Below are 27325 nucleotides of genomic sequence, written 5' to 3'. Positions count from 1 at the left end.
CTTATCGTTAATATGGCAGACCACAATACTGATGAGAAAGCACAAGATCTGGAGTCAAGATAGGCCCTGTGGGGCAGAATTCTAAGATGGCCCCAAAGATCCCCAACCCTGGCATGTGCCTTGTACGAGCTGCTTCCCTTGAGTGTGGGTACAACCTGTGACTACAATGGGATATTGCTCCCATGGCTATGTTACGTCACATGGCAGGAGGGATTTCGTAGACGTAATTAAAGTTACTAACTGTGAGTTAACTAGAGGGAGACTAGCGAGGTAGCCCTTCAAATCTGGGTCTAGAGGTTAGAGATGGAGAAATTCAGGGACCTTCTGTTGCTGGCTTGAAGAAGCAACTGCCACAGTGCAGAGAGGACCACATGCTGGGAAAGGCGGGTGGAGGACAGTCAGCAAGGAAATGGGGACCTCGGCCCTGCAACCACAGGAAGTGAATTCTGCCCATGACCTGGAAGAATGTGGCAGGGAACCCTGAGCCTCCAAGGAGCTCGCAGTCCTGGCCAACACCTCGACGTCAGCCTGAGAGACCCAAGAGGCCCCAGCCATGCTGCGCTGGCCTCCTGAGCCAGGATACGGTGAGGGCGCACACTTAGGTTGCTTTAAGCTGCTAAGTTTGTGGTGACTTGTTACGTAGCAACGTAAAAAACTAATACAGGCCCAGATCCGTTACGTATTGGGGTAAGTTCCTAACTTCTAAGTTTGATTCCTTGTCTATAAAATGAGGTCAGTGATACCATCTCACGAAGTGTTTGTGAAGAAAACATGAAATATGTATACAAAGTTAGTTCTCTTCCCTTACAGGAAAAAAAATTAGAAACCTTAACATGAACCCTCATCCACCAACTCACTCCAAAATCAGGATAAAGAAAATTACTAGGGAGTTAAGAATAGTCAAGACCAAATGAGATACAACTATTTCTAACAGAGGGTAGAGTGCCAATTAGGTCATATATGCAAATTAGCATCCACTCAGAGCCTGAGGAAATTAGGTCAAGTCCAGAAACTAGCCTGTAGGCAAATTAAACATTTTAATATAAATTTTAACTGATTTATAGTACTATTACCTTTCTTCATCCTGTGAAGGTACCTTAGATAACAGGAGGCAAAAGCTGATTAAAACCTTGTGTGAGCTGATGCGTTTTGTTAGGCTGGCAGAGAGGTGCAAACAATGCAGCCTATGCTGGTGTTTTCACCTATTTTAATCTGTCTGACACCAACCTGGGGTAAAGTCAGTTTTCAGGTTACTTACTTTTTTTTTTTTGGCTACTTTTTCATATGCATTTTATTTTTTTTCTTTTTGGTTTTTTAAATGTGTGTTTTAAAGCAAATACAAAATCTGCATGAGTGGCATCATTAAAATTAAATAGCTGAATTCCATAATATACAAAGAATTGTTAAAAATCCACAGGAAAAAAGACAAGCAAATTCAAAATGGGCCAACACATAAATGGACATTCATGGAAGAAAAATAAATGGCCAACCACCACATGAAAACATGTGTGAGTTCACTAATAATTAAAGAGAGCCAAGTTAAAACAATTATGAGACTTTTTTCTTTTGGCCAATCTGATTGGCAAACGTTAAAATGACTGATGATAATCATTTTTAATAGGGAGGTGAGAACCTGCATAAAAGTATTAAATTAATATAACTTTTACTAATACCTGCTATAGGAGGCTATACTTTGGCAACCCCCAAAAAGCACATCCCCCATCTTCACAGCCTGTGAGGCCCCCTCCCACATTGACTCTGGCCTTGGTCATGTGACTAGCATTGACCAATGGGGCTCTTGTGAACGGGCTGCAAGCAAAAGCTTGTAAGTGCCTGCAGCTGGGGCTTGTCCTCTGGGAGTGCTCCTTCTTGGAACCCATCCGCCACGTCGTGGGTACCCGAGAAGCTACATGAGGGGCTCACTGAGGAGGCCCCTGCCAACAGCTCCACCAGAGCTCGCAGTAGAGCCTCTAAGTAACAACAGCCCCTCAAGAGACATCCCAGCTCCAGCATCCAATTCCTGCTTCCAGATGATGGCAGCCACCTCAGCATCCCAGCTGATAAACACGGGGCAAGGACCATCCCGTCCACCACAGAATGTGAGACATAAATAAGTGCCACTGTTTAAATCCACTTAGTTTTGGAGTAGTTGCTACACTGTAAAAGATTACTGATATACTTAATAAACTAAAAAAGAAAAGTTACTATCTATTGATTCAACAATTCTACTTCGAGGAATCTATTTCACAGAAACGCTCTTACAAGTGTGAAAAAATAGCTACACTTCAACAATCAGTGCACCATTGTTTATAACAGTAAAATATTATTAAACAGCACATCCATTACTACAGCATTAGAGTGCATCTATTCAATTAAAGAGTTAGTAGAGCTATGTGTACAGATACTAATACATATTAAAAATATACTGTTTAAACAATATATAAATATTATGTTTGCTAATATGCGATCAATCAATGCCTCGATCAGTAAAGCAAGGAAACAGGAAGGTGGGCAGGTGAGCAGGCAGGTGAGCAGGCAGGTGAGCAGGCAGGTGAGCAGGCAGGGCCAGGCTGGTCAGGGCTCCTGGATTCACTGCACTACCACACTACAGGTTAACAGTGACACAAGCAGCAGCAGCAGCAGCAGCAACAAAAACGAAGAGCATGTTTTCCAGTGATGTTGGTCATTAAATAAAAAATCAAGTTCACTGACAGAGTAAGGCAAACTGAAGAATGGAAAACTTTATTTAGAGCAGGAATAGGGCCATAAGAAAATCAGTTTCCTGTGGATTTTCTGTGTATCTGCTTTAATTTGGTACTAAATATACCCATCTGGTAAGGCAGCAGGGGAGCTAAAATCTACAATGACTAGTATGAGCCATTGTATCATTTACATGGCTGATGAAAACACATTATCTATCTACCTAGTGCCTAGCAAGGTAACCCCACAATCATTCCCCTCACCCCCAATTTATTTTTGTAAGAAGACAAATTATCAGCATAAGGAAATAAGGAAAATACAACTCTAGTTGTCTAATATAGCTTATAGGTGGGATATTGGAATGGTTCACAGTAAATTTTGAGGCCAGATTCCAAATATTGCTAATTATTTTTTTCATGTTATTGTCATATTTTCAGAGTGTAAAAATGGGATACAGTCACCAAAATCACTAACAAAATATTCTATCGAGCATCTCATATTACTAAGAAAAATAGCTAACGTCTTACATTCACAAAGCTTTTGAATTTCTGAACTTACAGATTTATTGAATGTTCTGTAAAATCTTTACTTGGAATAAGCAGCCCTGAAACTTTTGAAAGGAAAAATTATAGATTATCTTGCTTTATGTAACAGTTACCTGAAATATTATATATGAATATATATATAATAGTATAAATTTCATTTGTTAAATGGTATATACCCAGTTCTGAAATTTCTGAGATTCGTACTTTTTATTTCTCATTGGCTCATAATATTTGTGAAAACCAAGGCTTTGGGCTCCATGCTTCTCTCCGTTCAGACAATACAACAAGACATGCATTTACCCCAACATCTAAATACAACACAGGTACTATTATTTGGGAGACTCCAGAGTAAGTATTTCCATAAACATATTATTCACTATTTTTTTTTCGTATTTTATTTCAGTAATATTCACATCATTCCTCAATTTCACAGGACACAACTGCATTTGCAAGAATGCCAAAAAAGCAAAAAATCAAGTTTCATTTTGCAGTCTTTTTGCCATGTGAAGAGCTAAAAGGGCCACGGCTCTGAGAGCCACAACCTCAATGAACTCAACCTTATGGGGTTAATGAGCATAAAGGAAAAAAACAACTTAGTGTTTCCTATTGTCAATCAGAAACTCCCCTATACCTTCTCTCTCAATGATCTCATCCATCCTAGGGGTGTGGATACCGTTTCTACTCTTAGTACTCCAAAATGACTCCTAATTCCAACCTCTGCTCAGGTCCAGACACTCCTTGCCACCTTGGGATATCCCAAAGTGACTCTTGACTTCCCCCATCTTCTTTCCCAGTCGTCCACACTGCAGGTAGTAACTTCATCACCCTCCCAGTCACATTATTTGGTTCTTCTTCCTTATCCCCCACGTTCAATCCACCAGAACCTCCAAAGAACACAATGGATGGTTTCTCTCTCTACTGCCGGTGTCCAACTCCAATCCGTCACCTCCCCTAAACCATCGCAATGGTCTCCCCAACTCGACTCTCACCAATACATTCTCCGTGACACAGCCAATTATTTATTTATTCAGTTTCTATAGTCTAGTCATGTCACTTCCCTTCATAACATCTTTTGCCTAGAGGAGATACTCCAACTCATCAACATGCCCACAAGGGCCAAAAAGCTCTAGCCCCTGCCGCCCGATGCTCTCAGCATGCTCACTGTGCTGCAGGTCCCTCTCACCTCCTGGATCGTGCCAAGCTCCTCCCGGCCCCAGGGCCTCCCCTCCCTCTCACTCTGTAGGTCTCTGGATAACTGACACCTCCCCATAGCCCTTCCCTCCTGACCCCCCATCCCCAATCTAAGCAGCTTTCTCTTCCTCCCACTGCCCCCAACCCAATATCACTGCTATTTGTATTCTTTCTTCCTTTTAGTTTCCTTTCTTCCACCACCACAATGTTTAATTACATACTTGTGGTTTAATTTATTTGTGTTTGTTTCCCAAGAGTCTGTTCATTCTATGAAGGCAAGGACTATGACTGATTTACCAACATACCACCTAGCACCTCTCCTGGGCTCATGCCAACAAAACAGCAACATGCTCATGTGCAGTGACACTGGGAGCATGCTTGCCAACCATTTGTGCAAGTCACCCTTCCATGGGCTTTATGTGCATTAACTTAATCAATCCTCACAATGGCCTTTGAAGCAAGTCCTATTATTTTCCCTTTTCTAGATGAGAATAGTAAGGCACAGAGGTGCTAAATACTTTTCCCAAGGCCACAAATTTAGTACGTGAGGGAGCTGGGACTCCAACCCAGGCAGCAGGCACTCACATACATTCTGAATGCACAGGTGAACTGGTTTTCAAACAGCAGAGAGAAGAGTGTCTCCTCTGCATGTACCTTTTCTCATTCCACTGAAGGGGTCCTTGTTGGGTTCATAGGGCATCCTGCCCATCATATCTGGCATGCTCATGCCCTGCTGGTACGGGGCGTTCGGAGTCATAGAGTTCCGTTTTGGGAACGATGAATCACTCACGTCTGAGAATGGATCATGCACACTGATTGTACTGCTTCTGAAAAGATGCAAAAACATGAAAGCTTAATGATATGGCAGAAGTTATCTCCAAACACTGTGCTCAGAAAATAAACCAATCTTGAAATCTGTAAATGCAAAAACCATTCAAAATAAATTACATAAAAAAAACTAGTAGTAATTAATGCTTAAAAACTCTACAGAACACCATTTCTTCTTTCTATGAAGTTTAGGCTAGAAAAGTAAAAGATAAGCAAATAAGATTTTGCATGGCTGACAGAGTTCTTTGAACATACCTTCCACCTTGTATTGAGGTCATCTGTCCATGTGGGGTAGAGGCTGGGGTAGGTGGCTTCAGGTCACCTGGCACCTCTGCCATGGAATTGCTGCCAGTTGACTGGGGGGTCTGGGGACCTTGCAAGGATCCTGAGTTAGCTGATAGTACCAAGGGAAAATGGGAAAAAAACTAGAGGTTAACAAGTAAGCACATCCTTGCTAGTTAAAAATTAAAATAAGATGCCATCTTATTAGAAATAGTAACAATATCCATTGCTGATAATGATGTAATAAAATTAGTTGCTTCTTAGATTGTTTATAGTGAAAATCAGTAACAGTTTTTTGAGTAAACTATTTGGCAACATACTTCATTTGTAAGCCATAAAATATATTTTTACCATCTGACTAGGTAATTGCTTTCCTGGGTGTTTATTCCAAGAAAATAAGCTAATAAAAAGAAGGCTTTAGGCAGAAAAGTGCTTATTTCAGTGTTGTCTATACTGAAGATAATCTAAATGTAAGTAAAGAAAAATGGAATAAAAATTTTGGTACATCAGTTTGAGAGACTATTGTGCTGCTTTAGAAAAAATTTAGAAAACTTGGTTCTGGGTCTTAGGCAATGAGAGATGTTTAAGTCGAAAAGCAATGATACAAATTAATAATGATCCTTATGTCATTTCAATACCTTCTCAACATCTGAATGTGTCTATGTTCTGTCATTAATAACACAGTCATTTTTTGATCTATGACAGATTTATTATTAAAAAACACAAGTAATACTGGTTTGAATTTCTTTACTGTTGTTATCAGAGCTCTGAGATTCGGCCTTAACTGTAATTACATTATAATAACAGAGCTCAGAACTGAGCAGCATTTTTCAAGACTTAAGTGGGATTCTTAAAAAAATTAATTAACCTCACCTTGCAGGAAAAACATATTTTAAGAGCTCCTGCTTTATCATCTATCACAGTCCTTAGCAAATTAGATGTTTTATAGATATTGGTTTCACTTATTAACTAAATACTTTGGATGAATAATGTACCTCCTATATTCTAGGCTCTTTTCTACATCTGGATATACCACTGTACCAAACTAACGAGAAAGACAAAAGCCCCTGCCCTCATGGAGTTTACAATAAATAAGTTCAGGACTTTAACAAATGGCAGAATTACTGCTGCCTGTCAACAATAACACGTTACAAGCTATTGTTTATACTTTCCTTCCTATGAAGTTCCTAAGACTACTTACAATGACAACTATTCACATTTTACTTTAGAGGAGATGGAGGTTAAGCAAATCACTAGAGATTGCAGAGTGAACTGTGAAGGAGTCAGATATTGAAATGAATGTGTCACTTCTACTCAGAAAGCCTCAGCTGACACAGATATTCCCAGCCAGGTCAGGTCTGCACAGCTCCTGGCTGATTGGAAGGACACTGGCCAGCAGAGCTATATGTCCTGTGGGATGTCTGCCCCCATGCGCCTCGAACTCCAGTGACTTACAGATGTTCTCGGACATGCCAGGAAGGCTGACTTTTAAATATCTTAAGAGAAAAACTTCTTAACTCATGCTTACAAACCAAATTTTGGCATTAACCTGGCAATGCATATTAGAGAGGTAGATTAAAATTAAAGAACGTAGTCTTCTACATGCACATGAAGATAATCCTACAGACATGACTGCCTCATAGCTCTGTGGATGAGAAATAATTTGCTACTAAAATCCAGGCACAGACTCCACACTAGCCTGGAAACCTTCCTTAGAAACACAGCTCAGAAGGCTATGATTTCAGAATGACCCTTATTTACAAATTTTCACATTTACAGCTAATAAAAAAGTGGAAAAATTCTTCTCTCTTGCCAGTGTTTTTTCCTTTCCTTTCACACACACACAAAATGAATGCAACCTCTTTCTTGCAACTCCATTAACAGAGGAGGCTGGCATGCTTTCTAGGACACCCCTGCCTTTTGCCAGAAGCTACAAATGTACACTCTAAAGTAAACAATGGAAAGGTTACTGAAGGTTAAGTACATCGGCACACTTCAGACGTACAGCCCGGCTCCTAGCTGGGAAGATAATTTACACAGCATGAAGCTCGTGCCCTGGTTCTGGAGGGGTTGTGGGAAGGAGGGTGGGACAGGGAAGAAGAGTGGATACATCTCAGGTCTGCAGTGACTGGAGGTCAACCAGAGGGCACCTCTGTTTATAACCCAAGCCCTTTCTTATCTATCTTCCACTGAGGATTCCCTGGTTGGATCCATGACAGGTTTTGTGACATCACCTGTCAGCTAATAATAGAAATCCAGCCAGCCACCTCCCAGCAAAGACTGATGGGTTTTTGGTTACAGACTTAGTAAATGAACGTGGAGCTTCCCTGCCCCTCCCATGGCCCCTCCCCGCCCTGCTGGGTCTCTTCAACTCCCCTCCCCCACTGCACCTTCCAGGCTTTCACTAGACTCCTCCACCAACTTCCATAGGTTTGTTATAACGACGTCCCCACTGGTACCTCAAAGATGCAAACCATGCCCCAAGACCCTGCCTAGGTTCACACGGGAGCCTTCCTTTGCCGGCTTGCACTGGTGGCGGCAAGAGGGGAACTGGGTGTCAGCATGAGCAGCCCACAGCCACTGCACAGCGACCACTGAGTGCAGCCCCAGAGGCTTAGGGGGTTGGGCCTCCCCGGGGTTGATGGAATTAGAGTCTAGCCCCATATCAGCCACATCCAATCAAAACTAGGCTAGAGACAATGACTGGTATGCTCCTAGAATACAGCCCAGCTGGATGATTTAGGATTTCAGTTAGTTTGTAATGACCACTGGAAAAAAAATCTAGAATGTTTTCTGGGAATCTTTTAGTTTAGTTTGCTTGGATGTGCTGGTAAGGAATAAACTACAATTATCTTCTTATGGGAAAATGTGATTTCAAAGAACACAAATTTTTGCTGAAAATTAGTTTTAAAAGTTTTTGTAAAAAATGAGTCCCTTGGGCCGGCCCGGTGGCGCACTGCTACAGTGCGCCGCTTGGGGGTGTGGCGGTGCTCCCGCCGAGGGTTCAGATCCCACATACAGACCAGTTCCCGCTCACTGGCTGAGAGAGGTGTGGGCGCAGCGCCGAGGGTTGCGATCCCGTTGCCGGTCCCGGTCCGGTACGGGCGCGACACTGAGGGTTGCGATCCGTTGCCGGACACGAAAAAAAAGACAAAAAAAGGAAAAAAAAAAATGAGTCCCTGACATGGCAAATACGAGTGGCATTTCAAAAAGTTCATGGAAAAATAGAAGTAAAAAATAATACAAATATTTCCATGAACTTCTTGAAGTACCCCTGTAGCTGGGAATAATTTTATTTTCCTTCTCTGACAATAAAAATGTTTCAGAGATGCCTTCCTTAATGACAGTCTGGAAATTGTGAGGCCACTTGGTGTGTGGACAGCCGTGAAATGAAGGCTTGATCACAGAAGTTGCCACTCCCTGCCCCAACCTGTCCCTTTACGTGTCCGGAGGACTCTGCACGGTGCTCTCTGGGCTGGGCCCCGCCTTCATGTCAAACCCAGGAAGCTTTCCCTCCACTACCTCCTGTGTCACAGGACCTTGACTCCACCTCGACTACTGAGCAGAATGTATTATTAGAAGTGCATCTGCTATCCAAGCTCTTTTGTGCAGTTAAAATAATAATGTTGCCATAAAAACAGCAGTTTAAAAAAAGAGAAAAAGGAAAGGGCTGCCTGTTAAGAGCACAGGCCTTCCACTTTCTGAAGGATCTATGGCTCAGTGGGGCTTCCTGTACCGAGGCTGATGCACGCTGGGAGAGCTATTCTCCACACACAAGTGCAGACCACTCAGTGACACAAGTTCTTTCCTGGCAAATAAAATATCCGCTCAGATCTTTGCAGACACCACCACTTTGGTCCCTACTCCCCACTGGGTTTTTATTTTGGAAAAATAGTTTCAGAGCTGTTCACAGGCAGCTTGTTTTACTCTGTGAACTGAATGCAATGTTGTGAGATTTTTAAAATTAGATTTCCCAGTTTTTAAGGTACACTCTAAGTGGCAAAGGCTTCAAATCTTTAAGGGTGGGGTTAGGCAGGAAGATTTCCACTTATACTTAGGACCTACATATCTAAAGCTAGGTATATTCAACACAAGTGCACTTGGGGCCAAAAAGAATTTGTTTGAGATTCCTCGATTAGCAACCTTGGCTATCAGCTTTGCCATCCAGACAGCAGCTAGAAGAAATCATTAGAAGGGAAATGACTTCTCTCTCTGGGTTCTACATGTGAACATTTCACCTGTTACACAGGAATCTGGTGGGGATGGTGCCCACTCTAGAGCCAGATGCCTAGGATCAAACATTCTGCCTCCAATCATGTGGCTCTGGGCAAGATTCTACGTGCCTTCGTTTTCTCAGGGATTTTAAAACAGTATCAGTATCATAGGGCTGAAGTAAAGATGAAAAAAAAAGTGCCTGGCACATTGCAAGTGCTCAGGACACAGGTGTTCTTAGCTATGCTCAGGACAAGCTATGCGACGGGAGCAGCAGGTGCAGCCCCCCTACCTCATTTGCAGGGACTGGGAACAGCACAGCAAAGTTAGTTCTGGGCAGTGACCTCACTCAAGTAAATTCGACCACTGTTTTATCTGTTTCTGGCCACTGGTCATTACGGAGGCCACTTCCAAGTCCAGTGAACTTGGCTACCAACTTTGCCATCCAGACAACAGCTACAGGAAGGCATATAGAGTCTAAGTACCTGGCCCAGAGCCACATGGTTGGGAGCAGAAAGTTTGATCCTAGCTACCTGGCTCTAGAGGGGATGCTGTACCCACCAGACTCCTGCGTAACAGGTGAAATGTTCACATGTAGAAGCCAGAGAGACAAGTCATTTCCCTTCTAATGATTTCCTCTAGCTGCTGTCTGGATGGCAAAGCTGACAGCCGACGTCACCAGACTTGGAAGTGGCTTCTGTAATGACCAGTGACCAGAAACAGATAAGACAGTGGTTGAATTTACTTGAGTGAAGTCACTGCCCAGAACTGAGAATGATGCCAATTTCTTCCCACCTCCAATACTGCATCTGAATATACGATTTAGTAATTTCAAATTTGAAACCCTGACAGGTAGAACAAAGGCTAGCAGGAGAGCTCGAAAGAATGGCAGGGTCTCCAATCTGGAGAGGTGGACAGGTAGGGGAGATGGCAGGTATCACTGATGTGGTTTTGCTCACAAGCATTTAGGTGAATCACCATCAGATCTATTCCTAAGACCCAGAAATAGTGCTGTGTGGATGTTTACCATTGACAGTTTGCTGAATTCTCTAAAAGTGGGAACTTGCTGGGCAGGGAACATTTAAAACTAAGTCCACATTTCATTTTGCTAAAGAACAAATCTGAGTGTCCCTGACAGAGGAAAAGCTGGCACAAGCTAGGTGTTCAACTTGCAGGGTGGTATTTTCCAGTAGTGCAAAAGTATTAAAACAGGTTACTGGGGATATTTATTTTGTACACAGTTAGAATATTTTTAAGTACTTGTATAAGGAATAAAGACATATAGCTCAGAATTCCAGTCTATTTTGACTAAATAAGGGAAAGCAAAAGAATGGTGCCTTCAAAATGCTGACCAGAAAGGGCAACATCCCAAATTCTCTTTTCTTTTCCCTTTAGCACTGGCAATAGGGGTCCAATTAAATAAACAAACCAAAAAAACCACAACACACTCCGTCCTCTGAAAGACCCCAAGCACTCTCCTTGCTTTGCTATGAAGCGACCTTCTGAGCCTCCTGCGCCTGCCTGATGTGGTGCCCTGGGCTCTTCCAGCCCCAGCTGTAGCGCTGCCACTTACCAGGAGATGGCGGCTGGAGCTTGGGCTGCTTCTTAGTGTCCCCAGTGCTGAAGACTTCCGGTGGGGGCTCCTCTCCTCGTTCGATCTTGCACTCAAAGGCAAAAAGGTACTGAATATACTGCTTTTTCAGGGAGCTTGCTGCACTGCTAGAAGTGCCAACATTTAGGGTGGTTGCCAGCTCACGCCACTTCTTGTTTTTATTAACCTAACAAAAAAATGGCAGGATCATTGGTTTGCAGCAAAGTGGCTTGTTTAAAGCCAGGAGACCAAAAAAGCACTTAATGTCTTGGTTTACTTTTTTTCATTTGCCTCTTTTAACTAATGCTCATTACTCCCACTCAGTAGTGCACAGACAGCATTTACAGTTATAAAACCATTAAGGAACCTGCTGATAGCTACACAAAAAGCACTGCTCGATGAGGTCCTTCTGCCCGCTGCATCTCCTAATGCCACACGCTTCCAGAGCTGGTGTTGCATGGAGCCAGCGATTTCACTCTGAGCAAACATACGCTCCTGCTCACGCTCATCCCACCCCACCTCTAATTAAGAAAAAAAAGGGCATCTAAAAAACTAATTTAAAAAGCAATAACAGCACTATTTTGCAATTTAAGTGTTTGAGCACTGATATGAAAAACAGTGTTTCCTTCCAACAGCCACAAGCTCCCAGAGCGAGCCTGTCATTCTGGGCCTGCATCCATTGTCTTCTCACACAAGACTTTCTTGTGGTGTTGGACAATGGTGGCCCTGGTGCAAAGGCAAATGAGGCCCCTTGACTAAATGCCCCCAACTTAAAAGCCTGGTGTGATGCCACAGGCCACTGACTGGGCCCTGTGAAACGACCTGCTTAGCAGGTGTGGCAGGGTGCCATCCTGTGTGCTCACACTTAGGCTGAACACAACATAATTGTAAAACAGAAGAAGAGACAAGAGAGAAATCCTGCAATGTTACACACGAGGCATTATCTTAACTTTCTGATTCCCACTTGGGAACAGGTTATGACAGGTTAAACACATGCACACAATTGAAGACCTGCAAATCACTAGGGGAAGGTTTTGCCTTTTGATGTTGAATATTTCTGGGTTGAATGCTGGGTAAGGGTTAAGGTGAAAGTGGTTTTTAATGAAATATTGAATTTCTGGATTCAAACTTCTTCAGAAAACTCTTTATGCCCATTTACTTAGTACTAAATGGTACATAATAAACAAACCACGGACTGCTCACGGAAATGCTCAATGCTTCTTTGGGCACTTAATACACAGCAGCAAACGGCAGGCCTGTGGATTGCTTCAGAAATTGTGAGCAGAGTGCTGCTTGGGATGCCCTGAGATATAAGGCTCTGAGCTAATCTATGTGTGGCTGCAGCACCTGCGTCCAACCCCATCTGATGCCCAGCAGGCAGAGAGCAAGACAGGGCCTTATGAAAGTGCCCCCAAACTTCTCATCACAGTGTCACCCCACTATGTGCAAGCAACCCTCATCTGCTGAGCCAGCACACAGTCTCGTCTGAAGACCCGATTCCGTTATACACTGCACTGCTGTGATGGGCTTAGTGATTCTAAAAAATCTATGTCAGAAGAGTTTAAGTGTGGGGGAGGAGAGGTCAGGGGAGCCCAGGTGCAGGGAAGAAAGGGCAAGGGGGTCAAGGGGTGGAGGGGAAAGATCAAGAGAAGTCCAGGTTGGGGGAGAGAGTCACATGTCAATCATTCCCTCTGCTAACCACCACTCAAATGGGGTCTGCATCACACAACTTAGTATCTGATTATGCAGAGCCTTGACACAGCTCTAACTGTTTTAGTCACAGGTCTCAGTTCCCCCCTGGGATGGATTAGGCACCTAAAGGGAAGGCCAAGAATAAAGTCCCCTCCTGGATTCCCCTCTGAGTTGTAGCACTGAGACCACAGCATGCCTCCAATGATATTTGTGGATTAGATAACTTGACCTTGGGAAGTTAGTGACCGCCCCCACCCAGGGGGGTGCAGGGTGCCTCCTTCTGAATGTTTACTAGGCCCCTCAGGGCCCAGACAGTCTCATTTCATTGATCTCGGGTGGGAGCCTAGGTACTGACAGCTTTTAAAAGCTCCCTGGGTGATTCTAATGTATAAAGAGGCTCGAGAACTACTGGGAGAAGGGAAGAGCACATGTCTTGGGATCGGACAGTCCTGGCCCCACCAAATACACTGTGAGTGTCCCCAGGACACAGCATTATTGTACTTGATTTTGTTACCACAGCGTCCTCATCTACTCTTTGGGGCCACTGACCCTGCATCTTATGATATTGAGAAAGACAAAGGTCACACTGAGGTACTAACTTCCATGTTGGTACCCTTTCCACTTTTCTTCTACAGGACATGTCCACACCAACTAGACCCCTTGGTAAGGACTAAGGGCTAGGCTGAGGAAAGCATGATGCCTGGGGTACAAAATTTAAGGGGCACTCACTCTGAGAGTCACCCAAGCACACGGTGGGCTCTCACACAACCAGAAAATGAGTGCCTCCTTCAACCCTGCACCCCAGGCACCTTGCCTGTCCCAGGGAGACACAGCCCTGGCCCTCCCAGCTGTCCAGGTATTGTGGGCGAGGTTTTACAAGTGTGACTTATTTTCTCGATAAGCTGCTCTGGATAGAGGGAAACAGTCACTTTGATTTATATCTGATCTAGATAATTCAGTCATTTGCAAAATACTTCTGGAGTATTGGCTATGAACTGCTGGCAGATTCCAGAGAGTTCTAGAGCTGCCAGGAAACGTAAAGTAAAACTAGTCTACCTCATTTTACAGATGAGGAAACTGAGGTCCAAGTAAGCAACCTTTGCTGAGGACACATTGCAAGTTGGTGGCAGAGTCAGGGTCCCCTAATCCTCTTCCCCTATAGCACACAGACACAGGTCCTAGAAAGATGACTCCCACAGGCCTGGCTTTTCCTTTGTGAGAAAAAAAAAGCAGAGTACATACATCCAAAGAAAGCTGCTGTGAGAACCTATTCACTCATTCCTCACTCACTCACTCACTCATTCTTTCTTACCTGTGCCAAACCTCCGATCTCTTTGACGCAGACATAGAGTCGGAACAAGTCTAAGGGCTTCTTGCCCACTGCAGGCAGACTGGAGACGGGGGAGCCTCTCTCTTCCATGAAGGTTAGGTAGCGGTCAACCCAGAGCTTCCTCTCTGGCTCATTCCCCAGCTCATACACCTTTGTGATCTTCTCCCCAGTGGTGGTGGATGAGCTGGACTTCTAGTGCCCAGGAGCGTGTGGAGATGGGTGCGGGGGCAGAGGGAAGGGAAGAAGGTGAGAAAAAAGTAATGAGCTAACAAATACAAGAAGAGAAGAGATTAAAAAACTACTGCTATCACACAACAGTTAGGAATGAAGGCTACTAGTTCAGGCACAAACTATACATTTTCTTAATTAAGAATTTACTTTGACTTTAAATAAAGGGCCCAAACTCCCCCTTTTACATACTTAAAAAACAAAACCAAAAAACCTTTTTAATGTTGATATTAGCGTTGAATCCCAGAAGGCAAGATCCCAATGACACCTCATGTCATTTTAAAAAATAAAAGGGCACTAGCTCATAGAATGATTACAATGAATTAAAATTAAGGGGCCCAAAAAACTAAATGGATTCCTGCTTTTCCTTGTCAAAATAAGAATGGCAAATGTGTGTCTTCATTAAAACTCTAATTCACCTAGAGGAAGAGCAAACCAGTGGTGTCTGCTGAAAGATATAAGGTAGGTCACGGACCACAGGCACCAGAGGTGTGGGTGCTAAGCTCGTTTGAGAGCTTTACAAACTTATGGCCAGCAAAAGCTTTGGCATTTATTCTCAATGACCAGCTTTTCCTACTTAAGATTTCTTGAACTTCTCTGTCAAGGTAAGAGGCTGGTACATAATTATTTTAATAAATTTCTTTACCTATTCCTTTAGAACAGATTAATAGGATCCATGCATTAATCATGTGCTGTATCATTTCCCCAGCTTATCTGTGCGTAAAACATATACATTAACTCACACGCACATGTTTATGTGCTCATGTGGTTTAATACTGATGCTCCAATTCCTTGTCTTTTATGCATCTGATGACACCTGATACTAAAATGTCAAAAGCTGCAGTTTCTGCACACCTGAAGCCCACCCTCTGGACTATGTGATCTGGGTAGGTAACACTTTTAGACATAAGCAGACCAACTGTATTTTATCCCTTTCTTTTGTATCTCTATGTTTATATCAATATTTGTATATTTGTAACATTTGCAAGGCCAGGGTTACTGTGCAAAATCATTTCTAGGTTGTCAATAAAGTTTCCTGTGGAATAATAATTTACTTCATTTGTTTATGCATATTTACTAGATTATCATTTATAATATATTTCCATTATTTTAGACAGAGCCCTTAACATTTTTTCCTTTCCTTTTTATTTATTTAGCTTAACATAATTTTAAACATACTGCTAAAATGTGGGGGGTTAAATAACATGATGGCAATTGAAGTTAGATGCTATCTTGTTTCACAGGATGATCCCCAGTAAAAGTAGGGGTGAGAAAGGATGCCTGAGAACGGACTTAAGAAGCTTGTGAAGTGACAGCTAACATGTAATTCTAACTAACATATAAATTCTCCAAAGCTATTTTGGCTAAAATTTTAAGTCTTCAGCTTTAGAATTATTGAGGCATAAAATCTTTATATCAAATATATAAAAATGGGTGATACAGTTGATGAAAATAAAAACATGGAATGGCAGGATAATAAAGTAGTGTGATCTTGTAGAATTTACTTTGGTGTGAGTTTAAACTTCATGTCAGTTAAAAATTACTTTCGATAAGAACCTAAAAAAAAAAAAAAATATATATATATATATACACACACATATTCATAAAGACATGTGTCTACACACTCATATATACACTCAGTTTTTAAATTTTATTTTCCTTATTCATATACCCAAGGAATTATTTGACTAGGAAAAGAAACTGTTTTAACACACTTTCTAGCAGACTCTCATACTGATAAACTCCAGATGCTTTGCAATCCTTAATAGTATAGTTATTATTAGGTTTTCAAATGTTAGTATTAATTTTTCTTTTCTCTTGGGGAGGAAAAAAATGGGTCCAATGTTTTTCCAAGATGAATATTTGAATTAAGAATATAAGGAAAAGAATGTTATCACTTATAATCAGTTAAAAAAAAACCCTTCCCTCTTGCATTTCATTTGTGAAAAACTGAGAGGTAAAAGTTTGAGATCCAATTTTAAGATAAGAGAAAAAAAAGTTCTACCAGTTTCCTGAATATAAAACACGTCTGCCATTTTTGGCCTGGTCCTCTTTAAACCGAAATAGGGAAATGGTTTTGGACTAGTAGTTAATCATAAACAAAACAACGGGGGTGCAGAAATATTTGTTCCTATTTTTGAAAGGAGTGGATTCTTATAAGCTGAAACAGGCCCAAGTTAATGGTTTACTTATAGCTGGCCTATTTTAACTTTTCTCACCTTCCTTTGGTAAATAAACTGAAGTTTAGTCAACTTGTGCTTGTCTCAATTTGTTTTCATAAAATTAAAACAATTTAATAAATAGTTTTTAATAGAATAGTTTTATTTCTCATAATTTTTATATTTTCCAGAAAGCATTTTTATGGCACCATATAATGTAGGAAAATGCATCTGCATGTAACTGAAGCAGTCGGATCCTCAAAGAGGCCTCCCCGGGGCCTGCTCGCTAATCTAAAGCAGGGCCTCCGTTTTATTCCACCAGCACACACTTTATATTTCCTATGCAGCACTTTGTCACACAGCGTGAAAAACTGTGGGTTCTGCATGTGATTATCTTTCTGATGTCCACGCTGCTGACAGAAGTACTTCAAGTTCGATGAGGCAGGGTTCATGCTGATTTCGCATTGCCAGCAGTTAGCGCAGTGCCCTGCATGCTGAAGGTCCTCGCTAGATACTTGTTCTACAGCTGATTACTCAAAGGGATGAAAGTGTGAAAAGCCTGGCAGCATTCAAATAAGATTTAGCAGCTGATCCAAATATCTTATAAACAGGATTTCTATGAGCAAGGTGCCAAGTGAACATGGGGACCATGGGGCCGTGCCCACTGCCAGCAGTGAACATCTCCACCCCAGGGCACACTGTTAGCAGAGTTAGTACTTGGGTGTCTGAACAGAGAGAAACAAAAGGCTCAGTGAACGAAGAGCACACAGGTGCCACTCTCACCGCTGACCAGGCTTAACACAAACCGTCCCCAGTCACAGACACTGGCCCTGATGGAGTTTTGGGTGAATGTCTTCACTCTACACTCCATCCACTGGTGACGGGCAAACAAACTAGCCCTTCAGAAAGACGGGTCACTTCTCCTGGTCACTAAGGACCACCTCGTACTGCTTCAGTGTTGTAGAAATTTTATCCTATTGCTCTGAAACTTTGCGGAGGCAAGAAAAATGAATGGAAATTGTTGACAAATTACAGCAAGACATTATTATAGTGCCACAAATGTTTTCCTTGCATATACTTTAATTAAGCCTATAAGTGCATTCTCCTCAAGTCTTTTAGGCAGATTTACATTGCATCAGTCTCTACCATATGCCTGGTAATATGTGTATGTGTATGTGTATGGACAAATGTTTACTTTTATCTTGGAATATTTTGTAACAAAACCACATTGGTCCATACCCTGTGAAAGCTTTGAGCATCTTTATGATTTCATCTGTTCTAGGCCTGCTGTTAGACAGGCTTTACTAGGGACACTATTAAGAGCAACATTGAATACAAATTGAAGTGGGATCTCAGAAACATCAGTTAAATATTCCTGAATTGTATATATCTGCAGTGATTTGATTACACTCTCCTTTGGTCTCCTTCTTGAATTAGCATCTCATCCAAAAAAAGTGGCTGTGTCTCAATACCGAGCAACAGTCTAACATCTTCCACTACTGTGAACCACAGCTTCTCTTGTCCTTATCTACCACTGGAGCCAGATGTTCGCTGGTAACTTCTTAAACCTAAAACCGTTTATGATACAGGAAGAGACAATGTATATGGAAGTATTTAGAAAGCAGAGAAAATTAATATGCAATTTCAAATATAATTGAATTATAATTGGAAAATAAAGTCAACAATTCAGTTTGCTTTTTTCTTACATTTAACTAGAAAGGAGGGTTTTGGTAAGAGTTTCCTGCAGGACTCACTGGATGGAGATAATATGACTGTTAAGTTAAAATACAGTAACTCCCTCAATCCTTTATAATTCAGAGATCAGCAAGATGAGAGTTCTTAACATATGAGATAATCTATTAGTTTTCATTTTTAATAAATTATTACTATTAATTATTATCTTAAGTTTTAAAGATTATTTTAAACCTCTGAAATTCTCCCTCTGAGACAACATACGAATGCTTTTGAAGTTATTTGGTTTTTACCTGTTAACCTGAAAGCACTACTGACTCAAAAATGTTTTGCCTCTTAAAAAAAAGAAAGAAGGCAAAACAAAAAACCAGGGTAGACTACGGGAAGGAAACACACAACATTGGCTGCCTTCTGAGACTCAAAGCAAATAACACAAAGACACCAAATCAAGCGGTGCGCTGTCCCTTCCCGCCAGCCCGCTGCATCCACCTAGCGCGCCCTCGGTCCACCTGGGCAGTGCACAGTGGGAACGTGTCTACAGGGAAGCGAAGACCGAGTATTGCCCTTTCTTCCTCTGAGAAGGAAAATGCGGGTTATGCTAGAGCTCCCTGTGAATTTTACAAACATTTACTAGCACAACCGACTCTTCAAACCTTCTAGCTCTATCTGTTTAAACCAGTGAATGGATAATTAATAGCAGCCTCCTTTTGGGGTTTTGACTAGATTGCCAGGTTCTGCACAGTTAGAGTCTTCTTCCCTCCAACTTGCTTTTCCTGAACTGTGCTCTTCAATACATCGTCTTACAAAAATTAGCGGGTTAATTAAGCCTTCTTGGCAAGTAATTGTATGTTAAGGTTTTTTTTTCTTTTAAAACAGATCTTTTGATTCCCTATATGAATGTAAAATAAAGGTTCCTACAGCACCATTACTTTTTTTTTTTTTAAATGGCATACACACAATTAATTTCTTTAGTAGGAAAATAAAGGCCCAACTCTATGGTCCGACAAACATTATGACTAAAAAATTCCTTGATATGTACTTTACCGTATTTGTTATTTGTATATAATATGGAAATCAACACTTAATTTCAAGATTATCAGCAGTCTTGTACAGAATACAATTTTTCTATCTCGACTGATTCTAATGTAAGTACACATTATTAATCTAAAAATTCACATGCACTAACATTTCTACAATTTTTTGTTAATTTCACACCAATGAATTGAAAATAAGGCAGGGCTATTGTTATGATAAACTGCTCCCTGATTGTAAAATTTATTTATTTCAGATAGGCAGTTTTGAAATAAGACATTTCAGATAGAACAGCCCATGAAAAATTTAGATTAGATGCCAAACTTGTCATTTAGTCCATGGCTGCTATTAGTTCCCATGAAAATAGAGAAGTAACTCATTTTAAAAATCTCCCATAAGTGCACAATAGATTAGACATTTAAACAAAGTCACTGTATGAAGGAGTTTGGACCCAGAAACACAATCGCATGCTTTGTATAGAGGTGCTTCTTAATAACAGCTGTTTCATTACCAAAAATCAAGTTCTATGATGCACGCAAATTTTACTCATTTTGTTACTAATATGATTACTTATAAAGAAATCCTTTCATGGATAAATAATGAAGAAAAAGTCTTATAAAACAAATAAACAAGCAAGCATTAAAGTAGAATTAATTAATTATCAAAAAACCCCAGAAAAAACAAAAAACAAAAAACAAAAACAAAAAACCAGAGCCACTTACAGGGCTTGATGGAGTCTTTGGCCAGCCTGGGCTGCTAATGCTATCACTTTCATCTCCATGAAATGAGGAGATGCTAGCAGAGCTGGGGGACATTGGGGAAGGGACTGGCAGGTTGCCTGGGGTTGGGGGCTGAGAAATACCCTGAGAGGTGTAGCTATCCTGTGGTAGAGGAATAAAAAAAAAAAATGACAAAGGTAGGGCAAACTTTATTTAAAATAACAAAAAGTAAATTCAGTTTAACAGAGTAATTTTTTATATATCATAAAGACACGTACAAACAAACACACAAAAACACATATATAACGGTATTAAACAACATTCTTAATTAGTATAATTTGGTAAGTTTGCTGGATGCTGGATAAGGCCACTAAGCCACCATGCTTACTTCAAGCTTACATGGAATGCTAAGCATGGGTTACCCCTTATGAAAGAAAGAAAGGAAAAAAAAAAAAAGCTGTTCACCTTATTTATCAAATAAGGCAGGAAAGCAAAATATTAAGTATGTTGTTGTTGCTGAGGCGGCCAAAACAGGAAGCTATAAACTGAAGGCAGAGGAAATGGCTGCAGGTATCGAAACCAGGCAAGACCCCTTACTTCTCCCCACCCCCAAAGCATTTTTCTTAGGTGAGTCTTGTCCCTCCACCCCTCTCCCCAGCCATGAGTTAATGCCGTAAGAACTAGTAACTTTCAGATCCACGCCATGAAGGGGGTGGGGAAAGAAAAGACTACAAACATGTTGCACAAATGAAGGCATGCAGAAGAGGAGAAACTAAACGAAAAAAAAAGTGTAGGCCAACACCAGTGAAGAGGACAACATGGCAGCTTTTGCTAGGCAGACCCCACACTGTGTGCAGAGAGGGAGGAAGTACCTTTGACTTGCTCTCGGGCTGTGGAGTGCCTTCCTCCTTGCCATCTGCTTTGAGAGGCATGGGCAGTTTTGACTCACCAGGAGACATCATATCTGCAAGACCCATAGATGCTAATCGAAAATAGGAGAGAGAGTTTAGGATTATACATGTGAGTTGTCAGACTGAGCTCCTGCCAACACAAGTTACTGAGTGAAGCCTGAGGCCCTTGAATTTCCCTTGAAGGAAGAAAAGGAAAAGAAACTGTAACTTGGAGCATGCTAATTTCTGAAATCTAAACGGCACCACATTCTGGCATCCCATTTTTTATCCAAACAAAACAAAACCAAAAAATGAAAGAAAAAGAAAAAGAAAAAAGGAAAAAAAAAAAAAAAAAGGCAATCATTCCATATGCTTAAGACCTAAACCACTAGAGGTCAACTTATATCAATATTATTTTTAAAAAATTATTACAGCTTTAAAAGAGTAGGCAACGAGTGGAAATAAGCCAAATGTTTAAATTGCTCATCAGGTGTTAGAAGTCAATGCTGGATGTGTATATTTTTTACCTGGGTCCTACAGGATTTAGTGCCTTCTTAATTTCCTAAATTCAAATAATCTATAGTTTACAAAATCATTTGATACTTCATATTGTTTCACTCAAATATCTACTGCATGTGGTCTAGTCTACAATAAGGGAAGACAATCATAGCAGATGACTTCGAAAAAAATAATCAAAAATACGTCTTTGAAGGGAAGGCTTTCTAATTATTTTGCAATGGGATTGGTATCCTTTTGGTCTGGCACAGAGCCTCCCTACAGTCATCAACCCTCCACAGCAGCTCAACCACCCAGGTCAGACACCCACAGCAGCTCCAGGATCTACATCAAGTTTTCTATCTCTAGGTTCAGAATTCAGTAAACTCCACCTAGGCTCTTTAGAATTAAATGTTCACCAAAGAACAACTGATTTATACACATTTATTGCAGATACTAATAGACATTTTCAGGTTAAAAATATGGGTTTAGATTTCTTTTGAAAGGAAGAACAAGGCTACAGTCGGGAATCAGTGTAGCTATCCAGGGAGTAACAGCTGAATGTCTACAGAACCCCACTGTGAAAACCATCTGCACAACACTGGCTGCAGGGAGACACCAAGCAGATGTGTGAAGAGTTGGAGTGAGGAAGAGAGTGGAGGAGAAAAAGGAGGAGGGAGAAATGAGTAAAAACCAGAAAACATCCCTACTTCAAAATAAAATAAACCTAGGTCCTTATGAACAGGACACATTTTACATTCTGTGAATCAAAGTGCTGGCTCACCAAGGCAGGACACATGCAGCATAATGTGCCAGGGGGGAAAAAAAAGCTTTAAAAAAAGCTCCACAGATTGCCCACTACAAAATGATTATTGCACATATTCATGTATTACTATGTTTTAGAAAATAATTAGTTTTAATTACAGCAGGGAGAGAGTGAGCAAGCTCTGGTGAATTAGCTGGCAAGCTCTGTGGTGCTAATTTGCTAATACCGTTAGCATCGCTGCAGGTTGAGACCATAGGTCCTGCCAAAAAAATCTACCCTGCCACGTGCCCATGAGTTTACATCGGCACACTCAATGATGCACTTTGAAATCCTGTATTTTCCATGGCCACATTGGCTTGTTTTTCAAAGCCCATTTGCACCCCAGTCAGCCCTTAAAGTCATCACAACACACACAAATCATAATTGGGATGTTTTTTCTTTTTTTCAAATTACTTTCAATACTTAGACTTTAAGAACTGGAACAAAAAGCTTTTTCAAGTGATGCAGCTGCAGAGAAAAATCTATTGGGATCAGCTAAAAATGCTGTTATTTTTGTGAATGTGTGAAACCTCAAAAAAGCAGCTGAGAGATATTACACCAAGAAGACCGCCTTGTTCAAAGTAGTGGATTGCTTTCGCGCAGTTTTATCTCTGGGGTCTAACAAGATAGGAATTAGCAAAACCGTATATTAAAAAACACCCTTTTTAGAAGAACAGAAGGATAAAAGGCAGGACAAGTGTGAAAAGAAGGTCTTATTCATGAAAGTCCACATGTCCTTGCCAGTTATTCCCAGAGTGGGTTCACAGGAATGACGGCCAGCAGTCTAGACCGAGGTGAGGTCGCAGGCACAGGGCTTCTGTGAGGACCTGCTTCTCCAATGGCTGCGTGTTGTCGCTATTTATAATAAGTTATGTCTGAAGACTATTTTGAAAACAGAAATAGTAATATCCTAGTTTATGCATTAAATGTGTAGATGTATATGAAATCAATTTTTAAGCATAAAGAACTAGGCCAATTGTATCATAATAATTAGTGATAATTTACACTGATTTAAAAATCAGATTTACATGAATATAAGCATATATGTTGTTTTGAAATTCCCCCAATTTCTTCACTATTATTCATTTTTAAATGGACATTTTGGGAATGCAAATATAAAAATTGTCAAAAGTCACATTGCTCTATTATTTTAAGAAATAAGAAGAGCATTTAGAGTAATAGTTTTACTTAATACTTCTGCCTTACAATGTAAATTTTATTTTACTAAATGGATCACAAGGTCTTTCCTTACTATGGCTTTTCCTATTCTTTTTGTTGAAATGCTTATTTTTGACTTCTTACCAGAAATCTCAATGAATCACTGCAAAGAGCCATATGCCTCCCAGGGCAATGAGACTCCAGGGCACAATTTTTTCTCCTTTCCCAGAAGAGAAAGACCACCACTACTACAAGGATGTGTTAGATCAAGGCACTGTTCTTTCTCCTGTTGACATCTGTAATCCGGTATGTAAAGTTCAGACATAAAAAGGGGTGGTAAAGAATCTGTGACTGCAGAAAGTGCTGCGTGAGTACTGTAAATACATTTCAAGTTCTAGCCTCTGGCTTCACCATGGGAATTTAGAGCTACAGTTATTTCTTAAAGTGTGGGTCAAGGTCCTAAGGCAGCTATTCTACACTGGATTTAATATATTCAAGAAGAACATAAAAAACATAAGACATGAGTGAAACTGAACTTAAACATTCAGTCCTAGTTTCTCATAGCTTCCTTTATTTTACTCTCTACAAGGCTGCAAAACCATTCCCAGAAGATGGTAAAATAGGATCAGAAACATCCAAACTGTTATTTTCTTTTCATGGTAATACACCACACTCTGCAAAAGATTTTGTTCCTTGTTTTTGAAAACACAAAGGGCCTATATATGTGTGTACATCTGTGGACATTCATGACTATTTTTATATGTGGCTAAAGATAAAGTATACTGTTAACATAACACATACAAAAGATAGGAGAAAGCTCAGGAGAAACATTTTTTTCTCACTATATCAGCCAGGCCCCGAGAGAATCCCCTGAAACGCCCTATATATATGCCGACCCTCCACAGGGGCAGTGCCAGGGACAGCGTGGGAGGCTTTGCCCACCCGGTAGTCCCGACACGCCTGCTCCTGCTCCAGCTGTCTGCAGTGAGCTCCCTATGTGGGGCTGCTCTGGGAAAACCCAAGCCACCTACAAAGTCTAAAGCCACCCAAAACCTCTGGCAGAATCTCAGTCTTTTCCCCCAGCTGAAAAGATTTTTTATAATTTATTCAAGTACTTTATATTGGGGGGGGGGCAGTAATTCACGTAAAATCATTAATTTAAAGCAAGCAAGCAAACAAAAAACCTCCAACAAGCTTTATAAACCACTTAGACAACCAACTACTAGCAATGATGCTAAAGATCAAATCTTCCTTTGTGAAAGACCCTAAAGTCCCAAGATGGAAAACAGCTATCCAAGTAGCAGTCTTATAGTCTAGGCATAGTTTTGTAAATCTTTTCTTATTTCATAAGAGCAAATTATCTGGTAAACAGCTAATGCCACACACAAAGCTGGCAGCAGGAGACTGCCAGGAGCCACCGAGCAAATGAGCAACACTCTGAGTCAGTGGTTCTCAAACTCTAGCACGCACATGTGAAAATTACCTTAGGAGTCTGCTAAGAATGCAGACTCCAGGACCCCCGTCAGAAATTCTGATGGGAGCCCAGGAACCTGCAGTTGTTACAAGCAGTCCAGGAGATCCTGAAGTAGGTGGTTCTTAGTTTTTGTGGCAGTGTGACTGACCTTTTTTCTTTGTGAAGGACTACTGGAGCCAGTATAGCCTGTATGGGCAGGACACACTAATAGGACATGTTGCCCTTGGGAGTGAGCAATGCTGGGTTAGCACCAAGACCCACTGCTGGAATGTGGCTGGAGCTCTGTGGGAGAGGAAGGCTTGGCTGCGGCGGCACGTGGCGCTCCTTCACTATCCTCGGTAGCGGGATGCCTACGATTTGTAGAGTAACTTCTGGTGAGGCAAACTTGGAACCACAGATGGAAGATAGATTTTTTGGAATTTGGATGTTCACTTTAAGATGATGGTTTATAGGCAGATGGTTAATATGGCTAATGAATATTATAAAATGAAATACAAATAAGTAAAATCCAACCAATAAAACAGGTATTACATAAGGGCACTCTTAACAAAGTTACACATGACTTGTACTTTTGCCCATAGTAATACATAATTCTAAACTTAATCCAAATAGTTAAACCAAACCAAACCAAAAGAGCTACTTTAGAGGGAAAAACACCGCACTGCTTACCACCCTACTGTCCCTGGCATTTTAAGTGAAGAAATAGTTGTCACATTCATACTCACACTGACTCCATTTAGATAATTACTTGCTCACTGAAGCCTGTAACAATTTGTCACTACACAGGAGGATTTTTTGGCCCCATGCACTGTATGCAACGCAATTGTTTGAACTCAACAAAGAGATGCAAGCTGCACTGGCTACTTGCTGAGGTTCAGAAAACTCCACCACCGGCCCTGGCCTCACTGGTATTACTTTCACTTTCTCCAAAAGTGCCTTTTGATGGAGAAATGCTTTATCACTGGTAATTTATCTCCAGGAGCCCAAACTAAGTAGACTGCTGTGATGATGACCCAAGCCATTCCTGGCCAAGCCCTAATAAAGTCAAATGTAGACCTTCAGACCAAAACTCTCACCAGGAGCTACACTAGAACGTTCTGTGTCATTCCTGTTTCCCTCAGAGATCATAACGTAGTTACAGAAGATTCTCATGCACCTATCGATAGATACACAGTAAATGCTAAATGGTCAATACTCAATGATCCTCTGGATGATTACTTTCTATCAGGTAGCATTTGATATAACAAAAGCTGGAATAAAATCACATAAATGTAGAGAAAATTTTGATAAATGTTTAAATTATTAAAAATTCAATATTTCAAAATGCACAATGCAATAAAAAATATACTACCCCATACAAAAGGCTATGAGGATAAATGGTCTTTCACTGAATAGATTTCTTTTGTATGAAATAATGAATAGCTGAATTATCTGAAAAATAATAATGAAAAGAAACCCTCTCTGTGAATCTCCATTAAATGGGTTGCTCCTTAGGGATACATAAATCTCAGGCAGGGCACTATGCTGTCTGTTTATTGTTGGTGATTTTTGTGGCTCTGGGTTCCAAAGGAAAAAGGGAGAAATGAGTATTGCTAATAGGAGATGAAAATTTATTGTGTAATTCCAGTGCTTTGAAGTAATTTTGTTTCAGCAAGCCAGATAAAATATATGACGTCACACTCAAATACTCTACTACCTGGGATAGCAAGATGTAAGGAGGAGAGAAGGCTTTTGGCTAACAGACTGCTCCAGACGTTTTCAATTTCATCTCAAACGTAGAAAACATCCACCTCACTGGGATGAATAACCTTGCCTGCTTAGCATCAAGAAGGGCTATTCTATTTATCTAAAATTTCATTTTTACCAACAGTTTCCATATTTTCCTCTTTCACAGATCATTCAAGAGAAGCAATTAGGGAATGTCACTATTAAATTAGACCCCAGAAATCAACGACTCGGAAGCTCACATAGAAGGAAAGCCCAGCCTCTCACCGTCTGTTCTGTCTGACACAGAAACATCAGCTTTTGGGGAGGCTTTTCAAAGATGGGGAGGCCAGAAAGGCTGCGAAAGGCAGAGGAAATGAAAAACGGTGATCAGAGAGAACGAAAGCTCTACCTACACAATGTTTCATTAACACCTATTCAAGCATTGGAGGACACACACTGGCTAAGCCAAGCTCTGTATTAACTAGAGAGGATCCCACCAAAGGGTATCCGCTATTCTAATATGTGACATTGTCTTTAGGTAGTTAGAGAACTTGCAGAGGTGATTCAAGGGTCTCAAAGAGTCTAAGAACACGGG

General features: G+C 40.9%; 1 protein-coding gene across 2 annotated transcripts in view; it reads right to left on the bottom strand.

Moving 5' to 3' along the window:
• The window catches only part of ARID1B (AT rich interactive domain 1B (SWI1-like)), a 276990-nt gene that overhangs the window by 12380 nt on the left and 237285 nt on the right, over nt 1-27325 (bottom strand). Inside the window, exons 1-6 of one of the 2 annotated variants that reach the window (XM_008569896.1) lie at nt 21074-21289; nt 20205-20363; nt 14354-14563; nt 11332-11536; nt 5520-5658; nt 5091-5263 (exon numbers count right to left, since the gene is read on the bottom strand). In XM_008569896.1, the coding sequence (XP_008568118.1) occupies nt 5091-5263; nt 5520-5658; nt 11332-11536; nt 14354-14563; nt 20205-20363; nt 21074-21178 (991 nt within the window). In that variant the 5' untranslated portion in view covers nt 21179-21289. Of the gene's footprint in view, nt 1-5090; nt 5264-5519; nt 5659-11331; nt 11537-14353; nt 14564-20204; nt 20364-21073; nt 21290-27325 lie in introns of those variants that run through there. The other variant, XM_008569895.1, reaches the window with a different exon arrangement.

The sequence above is a fragment of the Galeopterus variegatus genome, unplaced genomic scaffold (genome assembly GCF_000696425.1).
Source record: "Galeopterus variegatus unplaced genomic scaffold, G_variegatus-3.0.2 Scaffold541, whole genome shotgun sequence".
Lineage (NCBI taxonomy): Eukaryota > Metazoa > Chordata > Mammalia > Dermoptera > Cynocephalidae > Galeopterus > Galeopterus variegatus.
This window is presented reverse-complemented; position numbering and strand designations above follow the sequence as displayed.